General features: G+C 43.5%; 2 protein-coding genes across 5 annotated transcripts in view; both read right to left on the bottom strand.

The window, feature by feature from the left end:
- Positions 1–8987, bottom strand: part of LOC129830054 (bcl-2-like protein 1) — a 22811-nt gene extending 13824 nt beyond the window's left edge. The window contains exons 1-2 of one of the 3 annotated variants that reach the window (XM_055892235.1): positions 8834–8987; positions 5103–5832 (exon numbers count right to left, since the gene is read on the bottom strand). In XM_055892235.1, the coding sequence (XP_055748210.1) occupies positions 5103–5660 (558 nt within the window). In that variant the 5' untranslated portion in view covers positions 5661–5832; positions 8834–8987. Of the gene's footprint in view, positions 1–5102; positions 5833–7957; positions 8403–8833 lie in introns of those variants that run through there. The other 2 variants (XM_055892236.1, XM_055892237.1) reach the window with 2 other exon arrangements.
- Positions 8988–10167: 1180 nt separating this feature from the next.
- LOC129830053 (brefeldin A-inhibited guanine nucleotide-exchange protein 2-like) overlaps positions 10168–23212 on the bottom strand; it is a 38854-nt gene continuing 25809 nt past the window's right edge. Inside the window, exons 19-39 of one of the 2 annotated variants that reach the window (XM_055892234.1) lie at positions 22886–23037; positions 22439–22567; positions 22091–22249; positions 21730–21877; positions 20830–20926; positions 20682–20722; positions 20430–20599; positions 19040–19191; positions 18680–18852; positions 18406–18566; positions 18093–18223; positions 17851–17980; positions 17557–17692; positions 17188–17326; positions 16829–16886; positions 16564–16666; positions 16245–16384; positions 15929–16106; positions 15663–15801; positions 14832–14949; positions 10168–13807 (exon numbers count right to left, since the gene is read on the bottom strand). In XM_055892234.1, coding sequence (XP_055748209.1) covers positions 13643–13807; positions 14832–14949; positions 15663–15801; positions 15929–16106; positions 16245–16384; positions 16564–16666; positions 16829–16886; positions 17188–17326; positions 17557–17692; positions 17851–17980; positions 18093–18223; positions 18406–18566; positions 18680–18852; positions 19040–19191; positions 20430–20599; positions 20682–20722; positions 20830–20926; positions 21730–21877; positions 22091–22249; positions 22439–22567; positions 22886–23037 — 2819 coding nt within the window. In that variant the 3' untranslated portion in view covers positions 10168–13642. Of the gene's footprint in view, positions 13808–14831; positions 14950–15662; positions 15802–15928; positions 16107–16244; positions 16385–16548; positions 16667–16828; positions 16887–17187; positions 17327–17556; positions 17693–17850; positions 17981–18092; positions 18224–18405; positions 18567–18679; positions 18853–19039; positions 19192–20429; positions 20600–20681; positions 20723–20829; positions 20927–21729; positions 21878–22090; positions 22250–22438; positions 22568–22885; positions 23038–23212 lie in introns of both variants that reach the window. The other variant, XM_055892233.1, reaches the window with a different exon arrangement.

Consider the following 23212-nt stretch of genomic DNA (forward strand, 5'->3'; position numbering starts at 1 on the left):
AAACCTGCCTTTGCTTTGTCATTATTGGGTATTGTGTGTAGATTGATGAGGGAAAAAAACAATTTAAAACATTTTAGAATAAGGCTGTAACGTAACAAAATGTGAATGAAGTCAAGGGGTCTGAATACTTTCCAAATGCACTGGATCCCTAGAAACTGACTAGTTTCTTATCCCCTGGCTGCATCCTGCAATCTCATCCAGTCTGTAGCGTACAGGTGATGGTGGCTGGATCCCCGTCCAACCCCGGAGGAGTGGAGTGCCCAACCTTACCCCCCCCCCCCCATCCGCTCCCCCTACAATCCCGGTGCAATGGATTGGCCCAGTCTCTCCTTCTCCCCTCAGCATCAAACCTACTGCCTTAGACTGATGGTTTTGTGACAAGGCTGAGGGAGACAGAATCACACCATCTGTTTACTGCCATTTTCACTCAGTCACTGACACACCATCAGTCACACTGAACATCAACACAAAAAAAAAATGCATGGATGGAAGACTGAACACACAAGGAAACAATTTATACTCAACATAAAACACAGGCTTGGGAAAAATAAGTGTGTGCACACATAATGGGGGTTGTTTTTGAGCACACAATACTGTTACCTTTGAACAACTGCAAACAAGGCTGAGTATTCTGTGCGCTGTGGAGGTTAGAGAGACAGACAGTGTCCAGATCATATACAATCTATTGATGACAATGACTGTCACTACGCGTTTACATTGCAGCACTTTACCTGTAGGGACAGCTGGGCACAGCAGATAGCAAACCGCATTACTGTGTGTGTGTGTGTGTGGGGGGGGTACGTGTGTGTGCAGCCAGAGGTCCTTTGTTAAAGGTGGGCAGGTGAATGGTCTACATGGTTCTATTCCTTCTCATGATGCAAAGTACAGCACAAAAAGCTAACACATTCCCTCAAATGTTATTTTAATTCAGAGACAACATACTAAACACAAGTCATATTATGAAACGTACACACGAAAACACAAATGGTGACCAGGGATGCAAAGGTGGGAGGGGGTTATCAGAGGCTTCATCTATCAGGGGTGAGCATACAATCACCAGTGATTGGTGATCAAGTCAAACAGAGCGAAAGAAATTAGGAGAAATGGATGGATGGTCGGATTTGTAAACAAACAGAAGAACATGATGGTGATCCTATGTGCATGGTAATGAGCACATGTGTATTATTTCAAATGCCACTGAAGCAAATATGTGCTGCGTATAAAATGCCCACAGAAAGACAATGGCAAGAGCTCAGCTGTTCCAGACAACAGAGTATATATAGGATATGAATACAGTCTGATGTATGAGTAAAATATGACTTATATGATGTCATGTGTTAGGTAAAGGCTATGGTTGAGGTAAAGCACTTTCACAGGAGAGTCATGAAGACCTCAGAGACAAAGGATAAACGCAGGAAATTGAATAGTTTCTCTATTTGCGTCCTCCCCCTCTTCCCAGTCCCAACTATCATTCTCAGAGCTGCTCTCTCCCACTGACATTCCAAATGAGTTATCCATTATTAGTCTGCCAGAGCAAGGTCCGAGCATAGCCCACCCCCCCAAAAACATTTTTTTTTGTTATATGCCGTTGTTCTGACCGCACTAGCGTAGCACACACCCCTGCAGGGGTACACCTGAAAGACAGGCCCCCATATAGCAAATTAACACTTTCTTATTACAGGAAATATATTATGACAATGTGTAGATTAGCTCTAAAATGTGTAAAATGGCACAAGATTATCTATACAACTGCAAATTTTTCTGGGGCAGAGAGAAATTTGCAGTTGTATAGATAATCTTGTGCCATTTTACACATTTTAGAGCTAATCTACACATTGTCATAATATATTTCCTGTAATAAAACAAAAAGGTGTTCATTTGCTATATGGTGGCCTGTCTTTCAGGTGTACCCCTGCAGGGGGGTGTGCTACGCTAGTGTGGTCAGAACAGCATTTACCGAGCACATCCAGATACTATTCACCCATAATTGGTAATAACCCAAACCCCCTCTGGCATTCTCTCACCCTACAACCCGCCAACCCCACCACCTCTCCTGTACAGGTCATATAGCAGTTGGCTACATTACATACACGTGTTACATAGCAGATGTTATTGCGGGTGTAGCGAAATGCTTGTGTTTCTAGCTCCAACAGTGCAGTAATATCTAACAATACACAAATCAAGTAAAGGAAAGGAATGAAGAATTAATAAATATATGAACGAGAAATGTCAGAGCAGCATAGACTAAGATACAGTAGAATAGAATACAGTATATATATATATATATATATATATATATATATATGAGATGATTAATGCAAAATATGTAACATTATTAAAGTGACTATTGTTTCGTTATTAAAGTGACCAGTGATTTCAAGTCTATGTATATAGGGCAGCAGCCTCTAATGTGCTAGTGATGGATATTTAACAGTCTGATGGCCTTGCGATAGAAGCTGTTTTTCCAATCTCTCGGTCCCAACTTCGATCCCAGCTTTTGATGTTCTCTTGCTAGAACAAAAGATATACCTGCTGCGTTCCGCCCGATCTTGCCGTTTCTACTTGTTGAATCGCCCTTCTCGTCAGTGGCTGACAACTTGACTGAGCTAATCAGAGCGCACAAAACCTTGACTGAGCCGACAGGAGTGACAAGTAAGAAAGAGGGCATTTTATCCAGTGTAATCCACCTGCTTTTCATCAGAATTGTTCGAACTAAAACAGTATCTGAATACCGCCCAACCCTACTAGCTAACGTTCGCTAAACGGTTTGCGCCTCCATTTGCCAGTTAGAACATCGCTAGCTGTTCCATTGACTCTCGGCAGCGAAACAGGCAGCTGCTTCATTCAAAAACAAATCCATTGTGATTTAATTATGTTGCTAGCTACACTAGTAATCTAGTGGTGGCCATCTGCTAGTATCAATATGGGCTTACTAGAAATTCTAGCTAACTAGCAACAAGCTTGCTAGTTCGCCATCTACAGCAGGCACCAGCAAAAAATCTCTTAAGGTGCTGCCAACTTGTGGTCTGGAGTATTTTAACGAGGCTGATTGGCATACGATCTGAAGAACAAAAAGTTGTCTGCCGACACTCCAGGCAGAGGTGCTAAGTACCTCTCTGCAGTCAGTATCCTTGGTGTGTCTAAGGCTTAACACGTTTCCCTCTCACTCAATGAGGATTCCACCTCACTCCCTGTCCTTATTTCTCAATCTACTGACTCCTTCCATTCACTTTCAAAACCTCTTTCTTTCCTCTTAGTTCCCTTATCTTACACAAAAAAAATTTAAAAAAATAAAATGGGAGTCAGCAGGGACATTTGTGGTAACCGACCTTCTCAAATAGTATTGGAGTACCCCTGGACTAGCCGCTCTCTCTTATGACACAATCGGGTAATAGCTTCTCTATACATCCTACAGCTGCCAACAGCTGTGTGTGTGTGTGTGTGTGTCTCTTTGTTCCTGAGGACAGGAACAAAGAGAATGTGTAGGTGGTTCAACAGGTTAGTGTGACAAGAGAAAAACCACATAAGTTAGATAGAAATAAGTAAATGAGTGGGCATTTGTTATCGGGAAATATGGGGTATTTTTTTCCCTCCCCCCCCCCCCAGTAGTGCAGGGATGTCCCAGGTGCTCCTCACAGAGGCGAGTGTGTGTGGGTGATTGTTCTCTTCATGTCATAGAAACCACAGACAAATTCAAATCTCTCTTAGCTACTTTAGAGGTGTGTGCATTTTGTGACCAGTATGGAATGATGAATTGTGACTGTCCCTGTATAAGCGAGATACATTAACATACTGTTTATCTTCATGTTATGTGTGTATGTGTATGAGTATGAGTGAGTATGGGTCTGAGGAATGCACATTGTGATCACTTAGTATTGTATGGCTTGAAGGCAAAACAAACTGAAGTTCAGATGCGTGTGTGTGTCTACCAAACTACACACTTGAGGAAATTACATCTGACCGAGGTGCTATTCCAACACCACAAGGAGAAGTGAAACCAAACTACTTGACTGAATCTGCTTGACTGAACACACTATTCCATTCAATATTCTGGCCATTCATGTCTTCAGCTCAGGGCAACATTCAACACCTGAGGACAGCAAGAACAATGTCCAGATTCATTAAGGTGCTTGGGGGAAAGAGCTCAGGCGTAGGAAGGGACATGTGCTTGGGTGTTTTATCAGCATTAATTGCACAAACATTAACACAGCCTGGACTTTGTTTAAATAGAGACCTTGAAAGTGATGAGTTACTATTCACTTTAAAAGCTTCTAGTGGTTTGAGGCATTTATTCTCGTGCTTCTGGGTGTGATGGCGGAATATGACAGATGCAGAGCTGTGTCAGTCATCTGCCTGTTTTAAAATGATTTAAAATCAATTTCAGCTCTGCAAGCAACAGAAGACACCATCCAATCTGATGGCCCCTACCCACACAATGTACCAAATCAAATGTCAGTTTTCATAAGACCCATTCGTTTGAGACTGTTTCAAAATCCCCTTCCCATTCCACACACAATCATATGTCAGCCCACACAAAGAGAAAGAGCTGACCTTAACAGTGTCCTCCTTCCATCCCATAACACACCCACCCACCAGGAACAGGACAACCCCTCTCTCAGCTGACCCAAGAGAAAATACTGCTTTCATCTGCAGGCAGCTGGCTCAGAACAGAGGAGAAAGTGAAACACAACCAGGGGAAAACAAAGGGTGATCTGTAAAGCCTAGCCTAAGCCTATACTTCATCCCACCCATGAAGACTTCGATCTCAGCCATAAGAGCTCACTTCGATTCAGCTGAAAACTCAATGAAGCTGATCAATGGCCAGCTGACCAGAGGCAAACATCTCCCCCCCCCCCAATCTTCTCTCTGGTTCTTTCTCCTTGGGTTCTCCTTGGCTGACAAATCAGCCTCTCATATCAGAGGTCAGGCGCCAGATACACACAGCTCACACAAACTGACATGATGCAACACAGAGACAACAGGTGCTAATGTGCACAATCTGATCCTGTTATCAACGACCTCTGAAACTGATGCTTAAAAAAAAGAGAGCTAAAATTAACCCCTGCCCTTTCCCCAAAACACATCTTTCAGTCATGACTCACCCATCCTCCTTGGCTCTGGATCCAGGGCTGAATGTGGTTGTCCAGGTATACAGTCATCCAGTCTGCAATCCGTCCCACTAGTGGGCTCATCTCCTTGTCCACACACTCTACACAGAGGGCCCCTCCGAAGGCAAACAGGCCCACCACACGTCCCCAGTTCACACCGTCACGGAAAACCTCATCCATCACGTTCTCGAAGCTCTGGTAGGCTGTGGCCGGCGTGATGTGCAGCTGGGAGGACAGGTCACTGAATGCTCTGGCATAACGCAGCTCAAACTCGTTGGCAGAGTCCCGCAATGCCTCCTTCACTGCGTCCAGGCCCATTGTCCGCTGAGGGGAAGAGGGGGTAGACTGTCGCGGTGGAGTCCCAGGACTCGTCCCGTTCACTGTGCCGTTGGGGTGTGTCGTGACTGCCGCCCCCCCTTCCACCTGTCCCCCTTCACCCCCCTCAGTCCGACTGGGAGCTTCTGTGAGCCCAATGTGGTTGAAGGGGTAGTCTCTCTGTGATAGTTTATAGGTAATATAGTATACCACCAGTTCTCTGTTGTTGTAAGTCATAATTCGTTTCCTTGGGTTTCTTCTTTGCCCCCGGGTCTTGGTTTTACTTGCTAATGACACGCCCCTTCAGATCAGGCCTCTGTATTGTTTTTCAAATCGGTGTCATTCTTTGTATTCAGAAAATGGACGTCTTGAAGACAAAAAAAACAAGGCTGGTGCAATGGCTCAGACCCTGTGGTAAGAGAACAATGGAGATCTTAATGAACATAATTCATCACAATAAGCATAGGTGGGTTGGGGAGGAGGGGCGCTGTAGTGGGCAAATTTAGACCTCGACAGGTGGGGTCAAAGTGCATCGCTTTAATTGGGGATGAAACAGATGGCAATGTTTGTCATTACCTGCCTGCCCCCACAGACAACATCCCTTTTCCCCAAGGCATTGGAACGGTCGTGACAGGGCATGGTGCTCTGACTTCCTACAGACTTTATTTTAAACTGCATTTATTTATCTTTATTTTACCAGGTAGGTTAATACACATTCTTATTTGCAAGAATAGCCAGTAATATAAATATATATATATATAAATATATATATATATATATATATATATATATCAAAGTATGAACACATAACAGTTACCCTAATGTTACTTAGTAACCTGTAGTGAAATAAGTATTAACAGTGACTTCAACTTATTTTCACAAGTAAACCCCAAACTAAGAACAAAAACAATTAAAAACATTTTTGTTGACAGGGTTGGAGAATAACCGATTACATGTCATCAGTTCCATACAACCTAATTACAAACAAACTAAACAGCTACATCACCTGCAAAACTACTGTATTCAGATAAAAGATACTTCAGAAACTAGATTACGTCTTGGAGAACTTTAAAATTCAGAAAAGATGTTTGTGAGAAAAAAATTCTCAATTACATTAACGAAAAAAGGTGCAAGTTCAAGTTTGTTCCACCTGAGTGAACCTGACAAGTCAGAGACCACTATGATGACACACCAAATGCATTCAATGGATCCTTTTTGTTTTCTTCTAATGCCTTTTATGGGTAAAGCAGGGATTTGTCTGACAATGAACACCTAAATCCAAAGTGTAATTTTCAAGATGGAAAGTGCAAAATTTTAATGACTACAACCTGATATAAAGTATGTAAAAAAATAAAATAATGGACCTATGTATTTTTCATAATATAATCTTTGAGAACTAACAATCACCAAAATAAAAAGCTGAACAGTCAGGGAGAATTGGAAATTCCCAAAACAATGATTTTGTTATTATTTTTTTGCAAAAAATAAAACAGCATTAGCCAAGCCAAAATGAATAGAATTGCAGAAAATGGGTTTTAAACTTAAATTCTCTCTCAGCTCCATGGCAAAATTCGTAGAATTGCAGGAAATAGTCTTAAATACTAAGAAATGTCTCTACACGCCAAAATGGGGGCCTCTAAAATCCAGCGCGAATGGGCTGCCACATTCACCAACTAAACCCACTTTTTACCCAGAAAAATGCCTGGAAAGTAATGCAAAAGTAACTGAAAGCAATCCGATTATTTGGCCGAGTTTGAGTAATCTCAAAATTACATTACTGATCATTTTGGAACAGGTAACTAGTGACTGGAACAGATTACATGTATAATGTAACCTAACCAACCCTGTTTGTAGATACCCTATTTCTTCATAAAACATTTGATTTCTTCATTACTTTGCGCATTCGTGCCAGTAAGACCACTGATGGTCCTGAACCCTAACCCGTCACAAAATAGCACGTGGGAGAAACGAGGTGCATCTATTTTCCTCATACACACCTTACCTTTTCTAATTGTAATAATAGTGACATTTTGGACTATCTAGTACGGCTGGAGCGTTAAGTGACTATTTTATAAGTGGGAACTCCAAGCAAAGATGAATAAATCGAAAATAAGAACACTATAAATGACTAGTTAGTAGGTTACTTTGTTGCATTGGCTGTACTATTGAGCGTAATAACTTTACATAAGCCACCGCTAACCAGCACGTGTTGCTAAATTCTCAGAATTCCATGGAGCGTTTAATATAACTTTTATAAAATAAAATTACAGCCCGTCCATATAATTTTGAGGGAAAATAATACTGAAAAATGTGTGACTGACTGAAAGTAACCTTCCAACTTTATCAAAACATAACGACAGTAATTCGTTTGTATTGAGGTTTCAAATTGGCCATTTATTTTCGTCTGATTTAGCGAAGTGTTGATTAAAAAGCCAGTTAACAGTACATATAACAGAACGAGCTAATGTTATTATCACGTAGCTAGTTATAAACAAGGGAGTCAAGGCGGTCTACAACGGACATTGTTATCTTACCTACCTACACCAAAAGTGGAATATCTTCAACGGCAACACTTCACTGAGCTGCTTTAAAAAATCCTATTGTACCAGTCCTTCTGTCAAAATCCGAGAAGGGAAATGAACTATTTCGATGTGGTATGAGTATCTATCTGTCGTGAATCTCGTGTGTGCGCCCAGACTTCTCAATCCAATACGTAACTAAGGCTGCGTTTAAACAGGCAGCCCGATTCTGATATTTTTTCCCCACTAATTGGTCTTTTGAACAATCTGATCTGTGAAAATATATTTTGTGAAAATATCTGATGTGATTGGTCAAACAAACAATTAGTGGTTTAAAGATCAGAATTGTGTAAACGCAGCCAATCCCCATTTTCCACCAATCAACACTTATGTCGGAGACCTTTTAACAACTGCACACACCCACAGGAATATGGCTTGTTGGGTAACATTGGCTATGGTATTTACCATTTTAACATAAAAGGTAGTTGGCTACATTTGCAATATGCCGATTTAACCTAATAATTTTAAATGTCCCAGCTATAATTCGTCGCTAGTCATCTTGTATGACTATCTTGGGCTTGTGATTTGCACCAGAAATGTCTATTTTTGCTACTGAAACTGGTCTAAATTCACAAATTCTTTGCATAAGACCTAAGGGAATGTAGCTAGCTAGTTTAGCTCGCTTAGCTAAGCTTGTAATATACATGTCATATTTCCTCTGACTAGCTAGTTAACGTCTTTCCCATTTAATTTGATAAGAATGGCTACCTAGTAGTGCAGTGGTTCTTTAGCTGACGTAAACATTTTCTCATACAAGCTAGCTAGGAGGTAACGTTAGCTACTAAAAGCCGCACATTCAACCTGATTAGCTAACCAATACGAAACGCTTACTGTAGAAACTTGAATTGTTGGCACAAAGTCCAAAACGAAATCCAAACATCAGCAAATAGGATCATATCCGACATTTCTGCTGGAGCAAGAGGAGCACTCGCAGACTGACTGGCTAGCTAACCAGCAGATCTGACCCGCTTGCTTACAACTGCACTAGGGTCTGACAGGCTTCCCATGTAGATTAAGAGCCAATTTATGCTTGATCTGAAAATGTGGTTGGAGGTGCTGTATGGATGGTGTGAAGCACTTGCAGAGCCTCCTGAGACATGCAGAGGCAAAATTGAGCACCATACTGCATCACCCAAATTCTGGAAAAATGTGGAGGGTTCCAATATAGCTCTGCAATGTCGTGATTGATTGATGGTAGATGGGGGCAGGAGGTTCTGTATAAACAAACTCACTTCCTTGACAACATCTCTGTTCTGTGAAGCGCAAGAAGTATGAATGCCCTGACTTGTGCAGATGCTATATCACCGTAAATGCTGCACGGCCGACATCACCGAACTGGCATGAGATATGGCTTGGAAAACGTACCTCAATCCAGGGATGAAAAATGCGCTGTACTCCAAATTATCCCAACTGTTACACCGAGAAGATTGTACTAGATTAAGACCGTTTTGTCATTTAGAGGAAGACTGTCTGACCCTAGTGCTGCTGTAAGCAAGCAGATCGGGATCTGCTGTTCTGGCAAGCTTGCTATGCATTTTTTGTTAACTAACATTACTGTTAAATGTATTGGGCTAGGTTAGCTGGCTAAAGCTGACATTACTAGATAGCTGTTCTGCCCATAGACATTGAATGATGCCTACTTCATCCAACTCCAAGAAAAGCTGCCTGTGTGGAATAAACTAGCCAGCTGGCGAGCTATAGAGATGTAGGGAGTTTAGGAAGTTAACGTTAGCTAGCACCCTACCAAAAGAGGGTCAATCCTCTTCGACCTAACATTTTCATAATCAAAAGACAACTCACCGGTTCCAAACATACTGGGGGTTTACATGATGAAAATGAATGCACATCTCTTTCTTAATAAACGTTTGAGTCTTTACAGAAGTAAATGAAACATACAGATTTAGCTGTACCAGAACATGGACTGTAGCTATACCATAGATTGTGTTCATTTTTCTGTGGCTACACCCCAAACAAAGGATGTTACAAATTTCCATGGTAACCTTTGTTACCCCCAAATTGCATTCGACACATTCAGACGTTTGGGGGATTTACAGCGCCACACTGGTCATCTTTAGAAACGCATTGTCAAAAAGCTATACACTAACCTACAACAGTTGATTATTTCACACTTTCCATCCACTGAAACAACCAACCCAAGTCAAAAGTGCTGCTATAGATCTGAATTCAAGGTTTATTGAATACTTCACCAAATGCTTGGAAGATTACATCACAATATGTATAGCACTTATATGTATATTTATTTTACAGTTTGTATTTCTCCCATATACTGTGTATTTATATATAGATCCCCATTCTTTAGGGAAAAGTAGAATTCCATAGTTGGAAGGGGGAGGAATGCTTCTCAAAAATATTTAAATGCATTTCAAATAATTACATACATCCTTGTTTAAAAAAAAAATGTAGACAGTATTAAACTACAAATGGTAAAGTTGATAGCTATACACCGACATGTTTAGGAGTAACGTTTGGTTTTGCTTCATTCTTTCTCCTGTCTGGTGTATTTTCACTGACAGGCTGAGAAAGTACTGGAAAGTTAATACATGAGAGGGCTCTGTTCACACAGACTCCATAGGTGTAAAACAGAACAGGGAAAATAGAAAAATAGAACCGTTTGATGGGATAATAAAATCTCATCCTTGCTATATACCATGGGCTTTGCCTTGTAGATCTTTACAGGACAATAGAATCTAGAAAATAGCAATTCATAAATTTTTGCACTCAGAACATTGGAACCCTCCAATACTCAGTTTGGGGAGAAAACATAAGAAATGTGAAAAAGAACATGCAGTAGCCTTTCAACAAGACCCTCAAGTAAACTGGCATGTAATAATCACTATAAAATAACAAATGAGTAAAATAGGGAATGTTAAAACAGGCCATAGTGATTCACACAATGTAATTAATGGGGAATGGTGGCAGGGGAACAACCCAACAAGTGCAGCCATAGGGCTTATCCATTAGGACTCTCTCTGGAACCCGTGGAGCCCCGAACATAGCAAGCCATTCCCATCAATGGTCATCCCAGAGGGGGACGCTCAATACAGATTGTACTACAATACAAATAACACAGGAGGCCAAAAACCAACCACCAATAACATCAAATGAAGACATTTTACATAACGAAAAGGGACAGTAATAGGGATGAGCCTTGGTATCAGGCCTATCAGTTACAATATTTTTGGATCAGATCAACAAGCGCATCACAATGGGAGACACTGAGGATACTTTACTGTATTATCATTTGCTTATCGACGCAGGTTTCCAATGAGCCTCTCTGCCAGTGAACTTTTCAGCATATTCAGTAATTATTCTTTATTTGCTTTAGCATTTGGATATGCATGTTTGTTCAGTCTTAAAAACAGAAAGTAATCAAATCAACAACTGGGACAAACAAAATCAGGTACAGGATAGATATATATATATACACACACACACAGTGCCTTCGGAGAGAATTCAGACCCCTTGACTTTTTCAACATTTTGTTACATTACAGCCTTACTCTAAAATTATTATTATTATTATTATTATTATTTTTTTTTTTAAATGTTCCATATCAATCTACACACAATACCCCATAATGACAAAGTGAAAACAGGTTTACTCATTTTTGCACATTAATAAAAAAATAAAACAAAATTGAGCTCAGGTGCATCCTGTTTCCATTGATCATCCTTGAGCCGTTTCTACAACTTGATTGGAGTCCACCTGTGGTAAATTCAATTGATTGGACATGATTCGGAAAGGCACACACCTGTCTATATAAAGTCCCAAAGTTGACAGTGCATGTAAGCAAAAACCAAGCCATGAGGTCAAAGGAATTGTCCGTAGAGCTCCGAGACAGGATTGTGTTGAGGCACAGATCTGGGGAAGGGTACCAAAAACATTTCTGCAGCATTGAAGGTCCCCAAGAACACAGTGGCCTCCATCATTCTTAAATGAAAGGAGTTTGGAACCACCAAGACTCTTCCTAGATCTGGCCAGCCCGGCCTATCTGAGCAATCTGGGGAGAAGGGCCTTTGCCAGGGAGGTGACCAAGAACCCGATGGTCACTCTGACAGACCTCCAGAGTTCCTCTGTGGAGATGGGAGAATCTTCCAGAAGGACAACCATCTCTGTAGCAGTCCACCAATCAGGTCTTTATGGTAGAGTGGCCAGACGAAAGCCATTTCTCAGTAAAAGGCACATGACAGCCCGTTTGGAGATTGCCAAAAGGCATCTAAAGACTCTCACACCATGAGAAACAAAATTATCTGGTCTGATGAAACCCAGATTTAACTCTTTGGCCTGAATGCCAAGTCACACCTGGAGGAAACCTGACACCATCCCTAAGCATGGTGGTGGCAGCATCGGGGCGGCAGGGTAGTATAGTGGTTAGAGCGTTGGACTAGTAACCGAAAGGTTGCAAGTTCGAATCCAAGCTGACAAGGTACAATCTGTCGTTCTTCCCTTGAACAGGCAGTTAAACCCACTGCTCCTAGGCCGTCATTGAAAATAAGAATTTGTTCTTAACTGACTTGTCTAGTTAAATAAAGGATAAAAAAAATAAAAAATCTTGCTGTGGAGATGCTTTTCAGAGGCAGGGCCTGGGAGACTAGTCAGGATTGAGGGAAAGTTGAACGGAGCAAAGTCCAGAGAGATCCTTGATGAAAACCTGCTCCAGAGTGCTCAGGACCTCAGACTTGGGCAAATGTTCACCTTCCAACAGGACAACAACTCTTAGCACACAGCCAAGACAACGCAGGAGTGGCTTCGGGACAAGTCTCAGAATGTCCTTGAGTGGCCCAGCCAGAGCACGGACTTGAACCTGATCCGACATCTCTGGAGAACTGAAAATGCTGTGCAGCAACGCTCCTCATCCAACCTGACTGAATTTGAGAGGATACAGGTGTGCCAAGCTTGTAGCATCATACCCAAGAAGATTCAACAAAGTACTGAGTAAAGGGTCTGAATACTTATGTAAATGTGATCAGTTAAAAAAAATATTTTTAATACATTTGCAAAAATTTCTAAAAACCTCTTTGCTATATCATTATGGGGTATTATTGTGTGTCGATGGATGAGGGGGAAAAACGATTTAATCCATTTTAGAATAAGGATGGAACACAAAATGTGGAAAAAGTCAAGGGGTCTGAATACTATCTGAATGCACTGTGTGTGTGTGTATGTATGTATGTATGTATGTATGTATGTATGTATGTATGTATGTATGTATGTATGTATGTATGTATGTATGTATGTATGTATGTATGTATGTATGTATGTATATATATATATATATATATATATATATATATATATATAATAGCATCAATAAATAATTGTAGTTAATTTTCCATTACATTTGACATTTAACGTCAGAGTGTTGAGAAACAGCTAGTAGAGCTCTGTCCCGTCACAGTGCTTTTCTCCCAGCAGGGGCTTCTAGGGGGAGTCAGTAGGGCACCGGAACTTATCACCAACACTCCAAACAGGAACTGATGACTCTCAAAGCATCTGCCCCTGAGGGTAACAATCTTTGCTTCGATCTCTTGCATCACTACACACTCCCCTACTTCTGATAGGGGAGCTCTCATACACCTCAGAGTCCCACCAGCCTCCCCATTCCATCTCCAGACCCTCCTAGGGCGCCGGGGGCCGTGGCTGGCCCATCTCAGGAGCAGCGATGTGGAAGACGGAGCCGATGCGGAGGAAGAAACGGCGTAGGACGGCGCGGAGCTCTGGGATCAGGTCAAACTGCATCATCTCACACAGGTGCGGGTAGTAACAGGAGGCATGAGGCTTGAACTGAAGAGGGGGGAAAAGAGCAGGCTATTTAGCATCGAACAGATATTTGCAAATTAAGCTTAGAGTGGAATGTGATGTCAAAGAGTGAATTGTTTGAAATATGGTCAAAGATGAACGTCAACATTGTTTGTTTAAATACGACCAGGTAATACACCCGTAGGTGGGATTTGCAAAGGGGAAAAATTTGTTAATCAAAGTCAGAATGACCCCTAAAGCTGCATACTTCCTGTTCATATCTGATTGATATGTGCACAGAAACTTGTTGGTACCTAAGCTAGTGTCCTTCCTTTTGTTACTCAAATTTACATTTGAGTAATTTAGCAGTCACTCTTATCCAGAGCACTTACAGGAGCAATTAGGGTTAAGTGCCTTGCTCAAGGGCAGACAGATTTTTCACCTAGTCGTCTCGGGGATTCGAACCAGCAACCTTTCGGTTACTGGTCCAACGCTCTTAACTGCTAGGCTACTTGCTGCCCCAAATCAACTTGAATATGATTCAAGAATTAAGAACAATGCTAAGGTTAACTGATTGTACACCCTATACGGGAAATCTGCACTGAACCCGTGAGTCTAATTCAGAGATCCTTAATGTAGCCGAGGTATCCCAAGGCCCCGGGGGCAGTCCCTGGTCTGCCTGCACACATCTGATGTCCTCTTTTACATGCCCAGGTCATTACACAGACAAACTGTCAAATAATCTGTCTCCTTCCTCTATGGAAGTCAAATTCATTGCCTAAGGGGAAAGGAGGCCAATGAAGGGCTGTCCTACAGCTCAATAATCAAACCATTTTCACTATTAGGTTACTCCAATTGGACATCAGGGGAAATGGACAGACAGTCTTCTTTTCATCGCTTTTACTGACTTGGGGTAGATCATTGAAATGGTGCTTGCAGACAGTCCCTCACAAACAGTCTTCATAGGGTAATATTACCATTTAAAAAAACAGATCAATCTTGTGGGGCAAATATTTCAGTCCATGTGTATGTGCCTTAGTTTGTAACTTGTGAATAAATGAGTGTGTGCCTTGATGTCGGTCAGTCGAAGAGTCCTGGTGAGCAGCAGGAGGAGCAGGCTTGTCCAGGCCTCTCTGTGGCTCTCAGAGGTCAGGCTGATAAAGTAGGCCAGGGCCTCGCTGCACACGCTGAGGAGAGGACAGGACACACAGGACCAACATTACCACACATCTCACTGCCAGTGGGGGAACACCCCCACAAACCATTGATGAAGACCCTATTACAGATGGGCCAATCAGGAAAACTAAGGATGACATGTTGTAATCAAATTAACATTCAAGCTAGTCTTGTTGTTCAAGTAGCACAAGTAACTTTACATATATATATTTTTTTTCTCCCCAATTTCATGGTATCCAATTGTTAGTAGTTACTGTCTTGTCTCATCGCTACAACTCCCGTACGGGCTCGGGAGACGAAGGTCGAGAGCCATGGGTCCTCCGAAACACAACCCAACCAAGCCGCACTGCTTCTTAACACAGCGCGCATCCAACCCGGAAGCCAGCCGCACCAATGTCTCGGAGGAAACACCGTACACCTAGCGACCTGGTCATCGTGCACTGCGCCCGGCCCGCCACAGGAGTCGCTAGTGCGCGATGAGACAAGGATATCCCTTACCGGCCAAACCCTCCCTAACCCGGACGACGCTAGGCCAATTGTGCGTCGCCCCATGGACCTCCATTGACCGCTGCGCCAACCGGGAGGCCCCAACTTTTACATATTTAACAATAATAATACATGGTCTTTATATAGTGCTTCTCAAGGACCCAAAGTCGCTTTACAATTGTAAAGACCTTTCACAACATGATCCCTCCCACTGTCTTTCCCTCTCTAGGACACTCACAGCAGCAGTCGTGTCTGGATGTCAGGCCAGGAGTCCTGGAGCTGCCGGTCACAGTACATGCGGAACAGAATACGCAGGCTACAGGCCAGGCTACTGGTCTCCTGCTTTAGCAGATTGGGCTTCGACTTCCCCTTAAATCCTGAGACACAGAGAGAGGCAGACAGCCAGACAGACATATGAAAGTAGATACCACAGAGATAACAAGAGAATCCTGTATCTCACATGACAGATCTGAACACACCAGACACACAGACAGTTGAATGCACCTGCTCTCCAGAGTGCAGTCCTCTGCTCGTTGTTAGAGTTGAAATCTCTGGCAAAGGTGTGTGACTCCAGCAAGCAGTCCAGCAGCTTGAAAAGGTGCTGGGAGGAGAGGTGTCTGTACATGCCCTGCTCCCCCTGCCCAGGGTCCCCTTCCTCTGCAGCCTCCTCCAGAGCATCCCTCTGGGAGAGACAGCACAGAGTCTAGGTCAATCTCCCAAAACACTCTACTAAGTTGATGCATAAAAGCCCTGATTAAATGTGAATAAGGGTCATGACTTCAGTTTCGAGCCATTGTAGTTTAGCTCCATTATGACAAACCTGTGCAGAAGCCATATTTTCGGCATCTTCCTTCTTGCTGGTTGCCGGGTAGAAGACAATGTTGTCAATGGTCTGGATCAGCTCCAGCTGCACCACACACTTGATGAGCAGTCCAGCAAACAGCTTCTGGTCTGACACTCCTACCACAGACACAGAGTACAGCGGCATCAGGAAGACAGATAGGAACCCACGAGAGACTGAGGTCAAATGTGGAACACGACAAGGAGGAGGATGAGGTATGTATAAAGATAGAAATGTGAATTGAGGTGAGAAGGTCAAAAGGTTTCTGTAATTCGTTGCATACTGGCATGGGGTTTACCCTTCCAGGTCTCATCGCTGGCAGTGGACATTTGGCTCTGACCTCCTCTCTCTGACAGGGCTCTGTCATAGCTGCTCTGGGATTGGGTGTCAAAATCTACATCCTGTAGTATGTTTGTGAGAGAAAACAACTCATGACACGAACAAACGGCAAGATATTTATTTTCAAAAGTCAAATCACTGCCATATACTCATGTGTGTCTATAGTCAGGCTCAAAAGCTTTAATTTGACTGTCTGAAGCTTCATAAATGTATTGTTTGCCCACCATATGTTTCCCATCACCAGCCTCCTCTTCCTGACCAGCTGGTCGCCATGTCAATAGGCTGTAGAGGAGAAAATAGAATGTGCACATCATCAGTCATGTGGTCTATTGGAGGAAGGGTTTCCTGTGTCCATGACTTACCATGGCCTGCTGAATGTTCTGCTCATGACTACAACATCTGACATCAGACTTGTTCTTGTAATGCAACGCAAATACAAGATCAGAATTTCTTACTATAACAGTGCGTTTTCTGTTTATGTGTGCAAATAAAACACATTGAGAATTACTGTTGGATGCCTGTTTATGGTGATGGATTGCAAAAGTGAAAACAGGGTGACAGACAGGCCGGCAGCAGAACTCACACGTGTGGGCTGGTGGTCTGGAAGATGTCCAGCATACAGGAGCAGGTGACGTTCCACACCTCTGGGCTAAACTTCTCCCCATTCAGGATGACCAGGTTCTCTAGGCAGTTAGTCCCTGACCGGGCCAACTGCTCATTATCTGGGGTAGTGGAGAGAAAATAGTGGTGTCATTCACCATTACGTCACCCAACTTCAAATTCCTGGTAAATGTTTCAAAGAATATTACAGTGAATAGAGCTTGAATTGAATTAAGTGTGTGTGTGTGTGTGTGTGAGTCAGCTGCTGTTTTGTCCCCTCTCTATGGTGTGTGACTATATGAGTCAGCTGCTCTCTTTTCCCCCCTCTCTCTGTGGGGAGTATAGAACCCACCTTGTCTGACACACCACTGCAGCTGAGTGAAGATGTCAGCCAGCAGGACTTCACTGAGAGGCTCATAGAACTGGGTGAAGACGTCACAAATGGCGTACAGGGCGTGGTTACAGGTCGTGGTCATCCACTCATGCTTCTACAATAAATCACAAGACACAAAATACACACAGACGAGCAACACAACAAATCACGAGGTTGAGTGAGTGACTGGTGCAAAAGCTAGTGTTAATTACAGAAATGCCTACTCAGAACAGTCCTACAGTGGAACCAATGACAATCCCTACAGCCTCTCACCTCCGTCTGCTGCTCAGGGAGCTTCATATTGTCGAAGATGCGGAAGACGATGCGGAAAAGGTCGTGCCACCAGTGCTTTTCAAAGGTGTGTCCATAGCTCTTCATAATCTCAAACATCACAGTCAGACCCCTGTGACAGAAAGACACACACGTCAAGCGTACATGAATGCCTATTGGGCTCAAAGCATTACATTTGTGGTGCCTCTACACATGTAGGGTGAGCTAAGGGTCAGATTCCTTACCTTGTCCTGATGTCCAGCTTGCAGCGGTTGATGATGCAGGACAGCTCAAAGAGGATGGGGAACCAGCCTCTCACCCACACCCGGTCCCCTGGGGCTACGTTCATGTCATCACTGGTGTACTCCCGCAGAGCCTGGGGACAGACAGGGAAGACCCATCAGAGGAACATTATCCTGATGGACTGGCACCATCATGTACTTAACCATGATGCAAATAAAGACTCCACTCCAAAATGCTGTTCGGTTGCAGGCTTGATTAGAAAGCACTTTGTGATCTAGGTTTGGGATGTGCTTTGGAATTCTGTGGGATGCCTACCTGCGGCCGTTCAGCCACATATTTAGCACAGTGGCGTATGAGCCGGATGGCCTCCATACTGGTGTCAGGGAAGGCAGCGTTGCACACAAACTCAGACAGACACTTCACTGCATCCTGGAAGGAGTCTATGGCTGCTGCAAAGTGCTGCTGAAACGTGTTCACTGGAGAAGAGAAAGGAGAATTACTATACAGCAGTCCATTTCTCTCCCGAGCTGGCCATGCCCTTTGAGACAAAATGATGGTTGATCCCCAGTCCTAATGTGTCGGTACTCACTGACTATGTGGCCAGTAGTCTGGAAGGCCAGCTCCACAATGTTCTCGTCGTGATCCGAGGCGGCCTGGTGGAACACAGAGAAGATGTTCTTCCAGCCGGAGCGGATGTTGGCTGCCTGGGAGTTGACCATCTGGGCCACACAGCGGATCACCATGTCCCTGATAGTGGGAGATCTGTGGAGGAAAGAAAGAGAGGGACAAAGAGTCAAGCATTTGTGGCGAGTGTGTAGGCTGGATTTGGTTCTGTGCTGGCAGGGTTTTTCCACGTCATATCCCCTAGATTGTTCCAAATCACCTCTGCCTCTCTCCTTCTACTCCTCTCATATTTTCCTATCTCCCTTCCCTCTGGTCCAGTCTCTACCTGTTCTTCTTCACGATGTGTTCAAATGGCCGGAGGAAGTCCTTCTGGAAGCGGAAGTTAGCCAGCTCTCCTTTCTCCAGGAACTTCATGGACAGCTGCCTCAGAGAGTCCACGGCAAATATGGCCACGTCCTCGTTGGGGTTGCAGCCCACCTAGTGGAGGAGCAGACGCACAGTCAGTACATAGCAGGGCACAATACTTTTTGTTTTTGCGACCCTTTTGACTTGGCTGTGAAAGTAAAAACGTACTTGTCACATCAGTGTGAACTGAACATTCATTGCATGGTCACCTCACTCAAGTTTCAAAACGTCCTATTTTTTGGGGTGTCGAAAACCAGTATAGTGCATTCTCCTCATGATTCCTGTAATGAAAGTTTCTGCCCTGCCCCTAGGCCCATTTCCCTGGGGCCTGCTGCTGTGATGAGTGAGCCACTCGCTCTCCCTCTCCCCCAATGTGGGCTCCAGGATAGAGAAAAAAGGCTTCTGATTGTAGAACTTTTCAAAATTCAACTGCGGGAAAATACATAGCTTTGGAGGTAACTACTGTTGTTCTCAACTTTCTGTGGATATCATTTGTATTCGTCATCTCTTTAATAGAGTTCAACAGCAACTATTTTACAACCAAGATATTTGATTTGGCTTTAAGATACGAAGTGCTCGTCGGCCAATGCGAGTGCATAAGGTAGCAAGCTACAACTGCAAAGTCTTTTTAGGACATTCATTGGACTTAGATGAATACATGATTACTAGCAGTAGGTATTATATTTAGTGTTCCTGATCTAGCTAATGTGCTTTGAGTTTTCACTTCCTGATGTGGTGAATTAGCCTATGATATTAGTGCACATAAAGATGAATCTCTATTGATCAACAAAATTCTGGAAATTCTGGAGGCCTATTTTAACAGTAAAATATAACAATAGCCTATTGTCAACTCACAATTCATGACAATCACTAGATTAAGTTGCACATCAACATCTTTAATCATGCATTCCTGCTTGAACATGTTAGATGAAACAACGTATTTATTGAATAGCCTACCTTCTCAGTAGTCTATTACACAGTCTGAAGCACTGTGAATGACTTTCTACGGTGATTTAGAAAAATGTATGTTGTGTAACGCCGCAGAAAAAACTAAATGGTGTGACCAGACCAAATCATTGGCTGGTGCCACCAACTGAAAAAGATAGTAGCACCATTACAGCCAGTGGAAAATGTTAGTCTGGAGCCCTTGATAGACTAAGTCTCTGCATAATCAGGTTAGATTAATAGATTTAGACTGCTGCTGGACTAACAATTCTCAATGGACAATCTCAATTTAAAGTGTTTTTTTAGTCCAGGAATATGCTTAATCTGGTTCCAGGACACCTTCCTTACTGAAGATAGGAGCTCACCTTGTTGAAGTGGTCTCCGATGACCTGCCAGATGCGTGACCACTGCAGACGGATGCGGTTCATGTTGTAGTAGGAGATCTCTACTATCTTCTGCAGACTGAACATCCTCGGCTGGTGAGTAGAGGCCAGTTCATCCATGGAGACCGCACATAACCACCGCACAAAGTCCACTAGGAAAAGGACACAATCAGTAAACGCACGCATTGCCAGTCAGATATACACACACGTGGCGAAACGCACAGATCCACTTACCAACTGCATTTCCATCCAGCCTTGTGGAACCAGTGAAGATCCTGCAAACAACAAACACAGGTCAGATTTACAAGACATGTACTTCCAGAAATCACATGGACATAAATTATCTGCAGCCATGGATGTACGTTGAACATGTATCTCTCACCTGTCTACAGCCACCACCACGCTCTGAGAGCTGGTCTCTCCCACTGACTCCTGGATATGAGCCATCTGCCTCCTGTCTGGACCTCCCACTAGGGTCCCTGCAACAGAAAACCCATTCCAGACACACCATTTAACATATTATGCCATTTAGCCAACACTTTAATCCAAAGTGACTTACAGTCAAGCGTGCATATATTTTACAAACGGGTGGTCACGGGAATCGAACCCACTATACAGTCATTGCAAGCTCCATGCTCTACCAACTAAGCTACAGCGGATAGGGTGTCCAATCAAAAATGCATCTTTGACCAACGGGTAAAATTATATGTTGGGTAGATAATCCTCTAAGAAAACCAATGGTCCAAACCTCACGTCTCCATCATAATCCGTTCAAAAGCTATTGGAGTTTTTAACCCTTGTAGGATGGCCAGAATTAGGGTGACTAAATCAATGGAGACCAGAGAAAATAAATTGGTCAAAAATCAGTCAAATTGCATCGCGCCAGCTAAGATGGATTCTGTGCAAGAATTAAGGCCACTGGCTGGCTCACTTCCCCAGTTTGAACTCGTCATCTTTATTCTCGAATCCACAGGATATAAAACAATATAGGAGGTAAGAAGGATATCGATTTTGAGACACGAAATATAGTATTTTCATATTTTAGTATATACGCTTTCTTTTTATTTGAAATTCCAATTCTTTAAAAAGTTTTCCTTTAATGATTTGTTAGAGAAAGACCCCACTGAACAATTTAGAGCATGAATATTCATACTTGTCTTGGTAAAATTTCACCACCAAAGTGCGTTTTCACCCACTCTGGGCAGAGTTGGTGGACACCCTTTAGAGGACCACATCTTCACACACTAACTGTCCCTGATTTTCAAAGCCCTGTGTGACCTACCCAGTCCCAGGGGCATGAACTCCTCTCCCCCGATTGGGAAACCCTTGATGCCGGTCTGACTGTCCCGGACCACTCCAGAGATGTAGCGTGTCTTCACCCCCGTGCCAATCAGCTGGGCCAACTCCAGCTGGCTGATACACCGCAGGATCTGCACAGAGAAACACAGGCCAAGGGTTAGAGGTCAGCCTCCATGTTCTGTTCATGACGTCTCTACCAATTCAAGTGCTATGCTCACTTTCCACTGGATTTGTTTGCATAGAGACAGACAGATATATGGGGTGGATTTCTGACTCGCAGAAGAGGAGATGAGAGGCAGGGTTGGGAAAGCCTGGTTGACTACATGGGAGAAGCCCTGACCTACCTCGTGCCAAGAGTTGCCCAGGTAGTTTCCGTCTGTGTGGGCCACAGTGATAAGGGTCTTGATGGTGTCAATGTTCTTCTGCTTCATCTCAGTGATGCTGGAGCTGGCTGTGAGCAGGGTGAACCGAGCCAAGGCTTGGACATAAGCATCCCTCTCCAACTGCATAGCGCCGCGAAGACACAGACAGACGAGTCATTCAAAGAAACAGACAAAACAGGCTTTTCTAGGAGTTTCAAGTTCATGTTGAGCATAGAATGGAGGGGGTTAACAAAATGAATCATAGTCCACAGATAGTAAAGGGTTTTGAAAGGGGATGATACATTCAATTATTTTGCTGTGGCCTCTGACCAGCATACTGAAGATACAGGTGATCCTGATGGCACAGCGGATCCCCTCCAGACACAGAGAGGCCACCTCCTGGTCATCACAGTCCTGCAGCCCCACGCTGAAGGCTGCCAGGAGAGGGGTCCACGCCAACTGCAACACACACGCAGAGCACACACTTGAATCATTTCCCTCCGCGAAGAGCATTGGTCATACAGCCACCCTCTGGCACACATTCACAAGCATTACCCATCCCAGCCACTGCAGATGGTGGTGCAGTAGTCCTAATGATACTATATGCCATTTAGTCCATTCTTTTATCCAAAGAAACTTGCAGTCATGCGTGCATACATTTTACTTATGGGTGGTCCCGGGAATTGAACCCACTATCCGGGTGTTGCAAACACCATGCTCTACTAACTGAGCTATGGAGGACATAGTCATTGCGAGGGTGGCTCTGCTCTGCAGTACCTTAAACATGGGCCGGACGTGTTCCAGGTGGGTGGCGCTGAAGAAGGGAGCCTGGGCGTGGCTCACAGCCTCCATCAGGGCCTTGGCTGTCTTGGCCATCTGTTCCATCTCCACGTTATATAGCAGACGACGCTGCTTCTCAGTGGCTACACCTGAAAAGAGAGTGCCTAGATTATCACATGACCAAAACATACTCTTCACGGTAACTTGTCAGGCTTACAATTCCCACTAAGCTGGGTGGTGTAGGGGTTCAGTTGATGTATAATACATACAGTTTTAGATTGTCTGTTACAGAGCCATATATTTAGAGCGTTAGGACATTGATGT

This window comes from Salvelinus fontinalis, chromosome 31 (assembly GCF_029448725.1).
Source record: "Salvelinus fontinalis isolate EN_2023a chromosome 31, ASM2944872v1, whole genome shotgun sequence".
NCBI lineage: Eukaryota > Metazoa > Chordata > Actinopteri > Salmoniformes > Salmonidae > Salvelinus > Salvelinus fontinalis.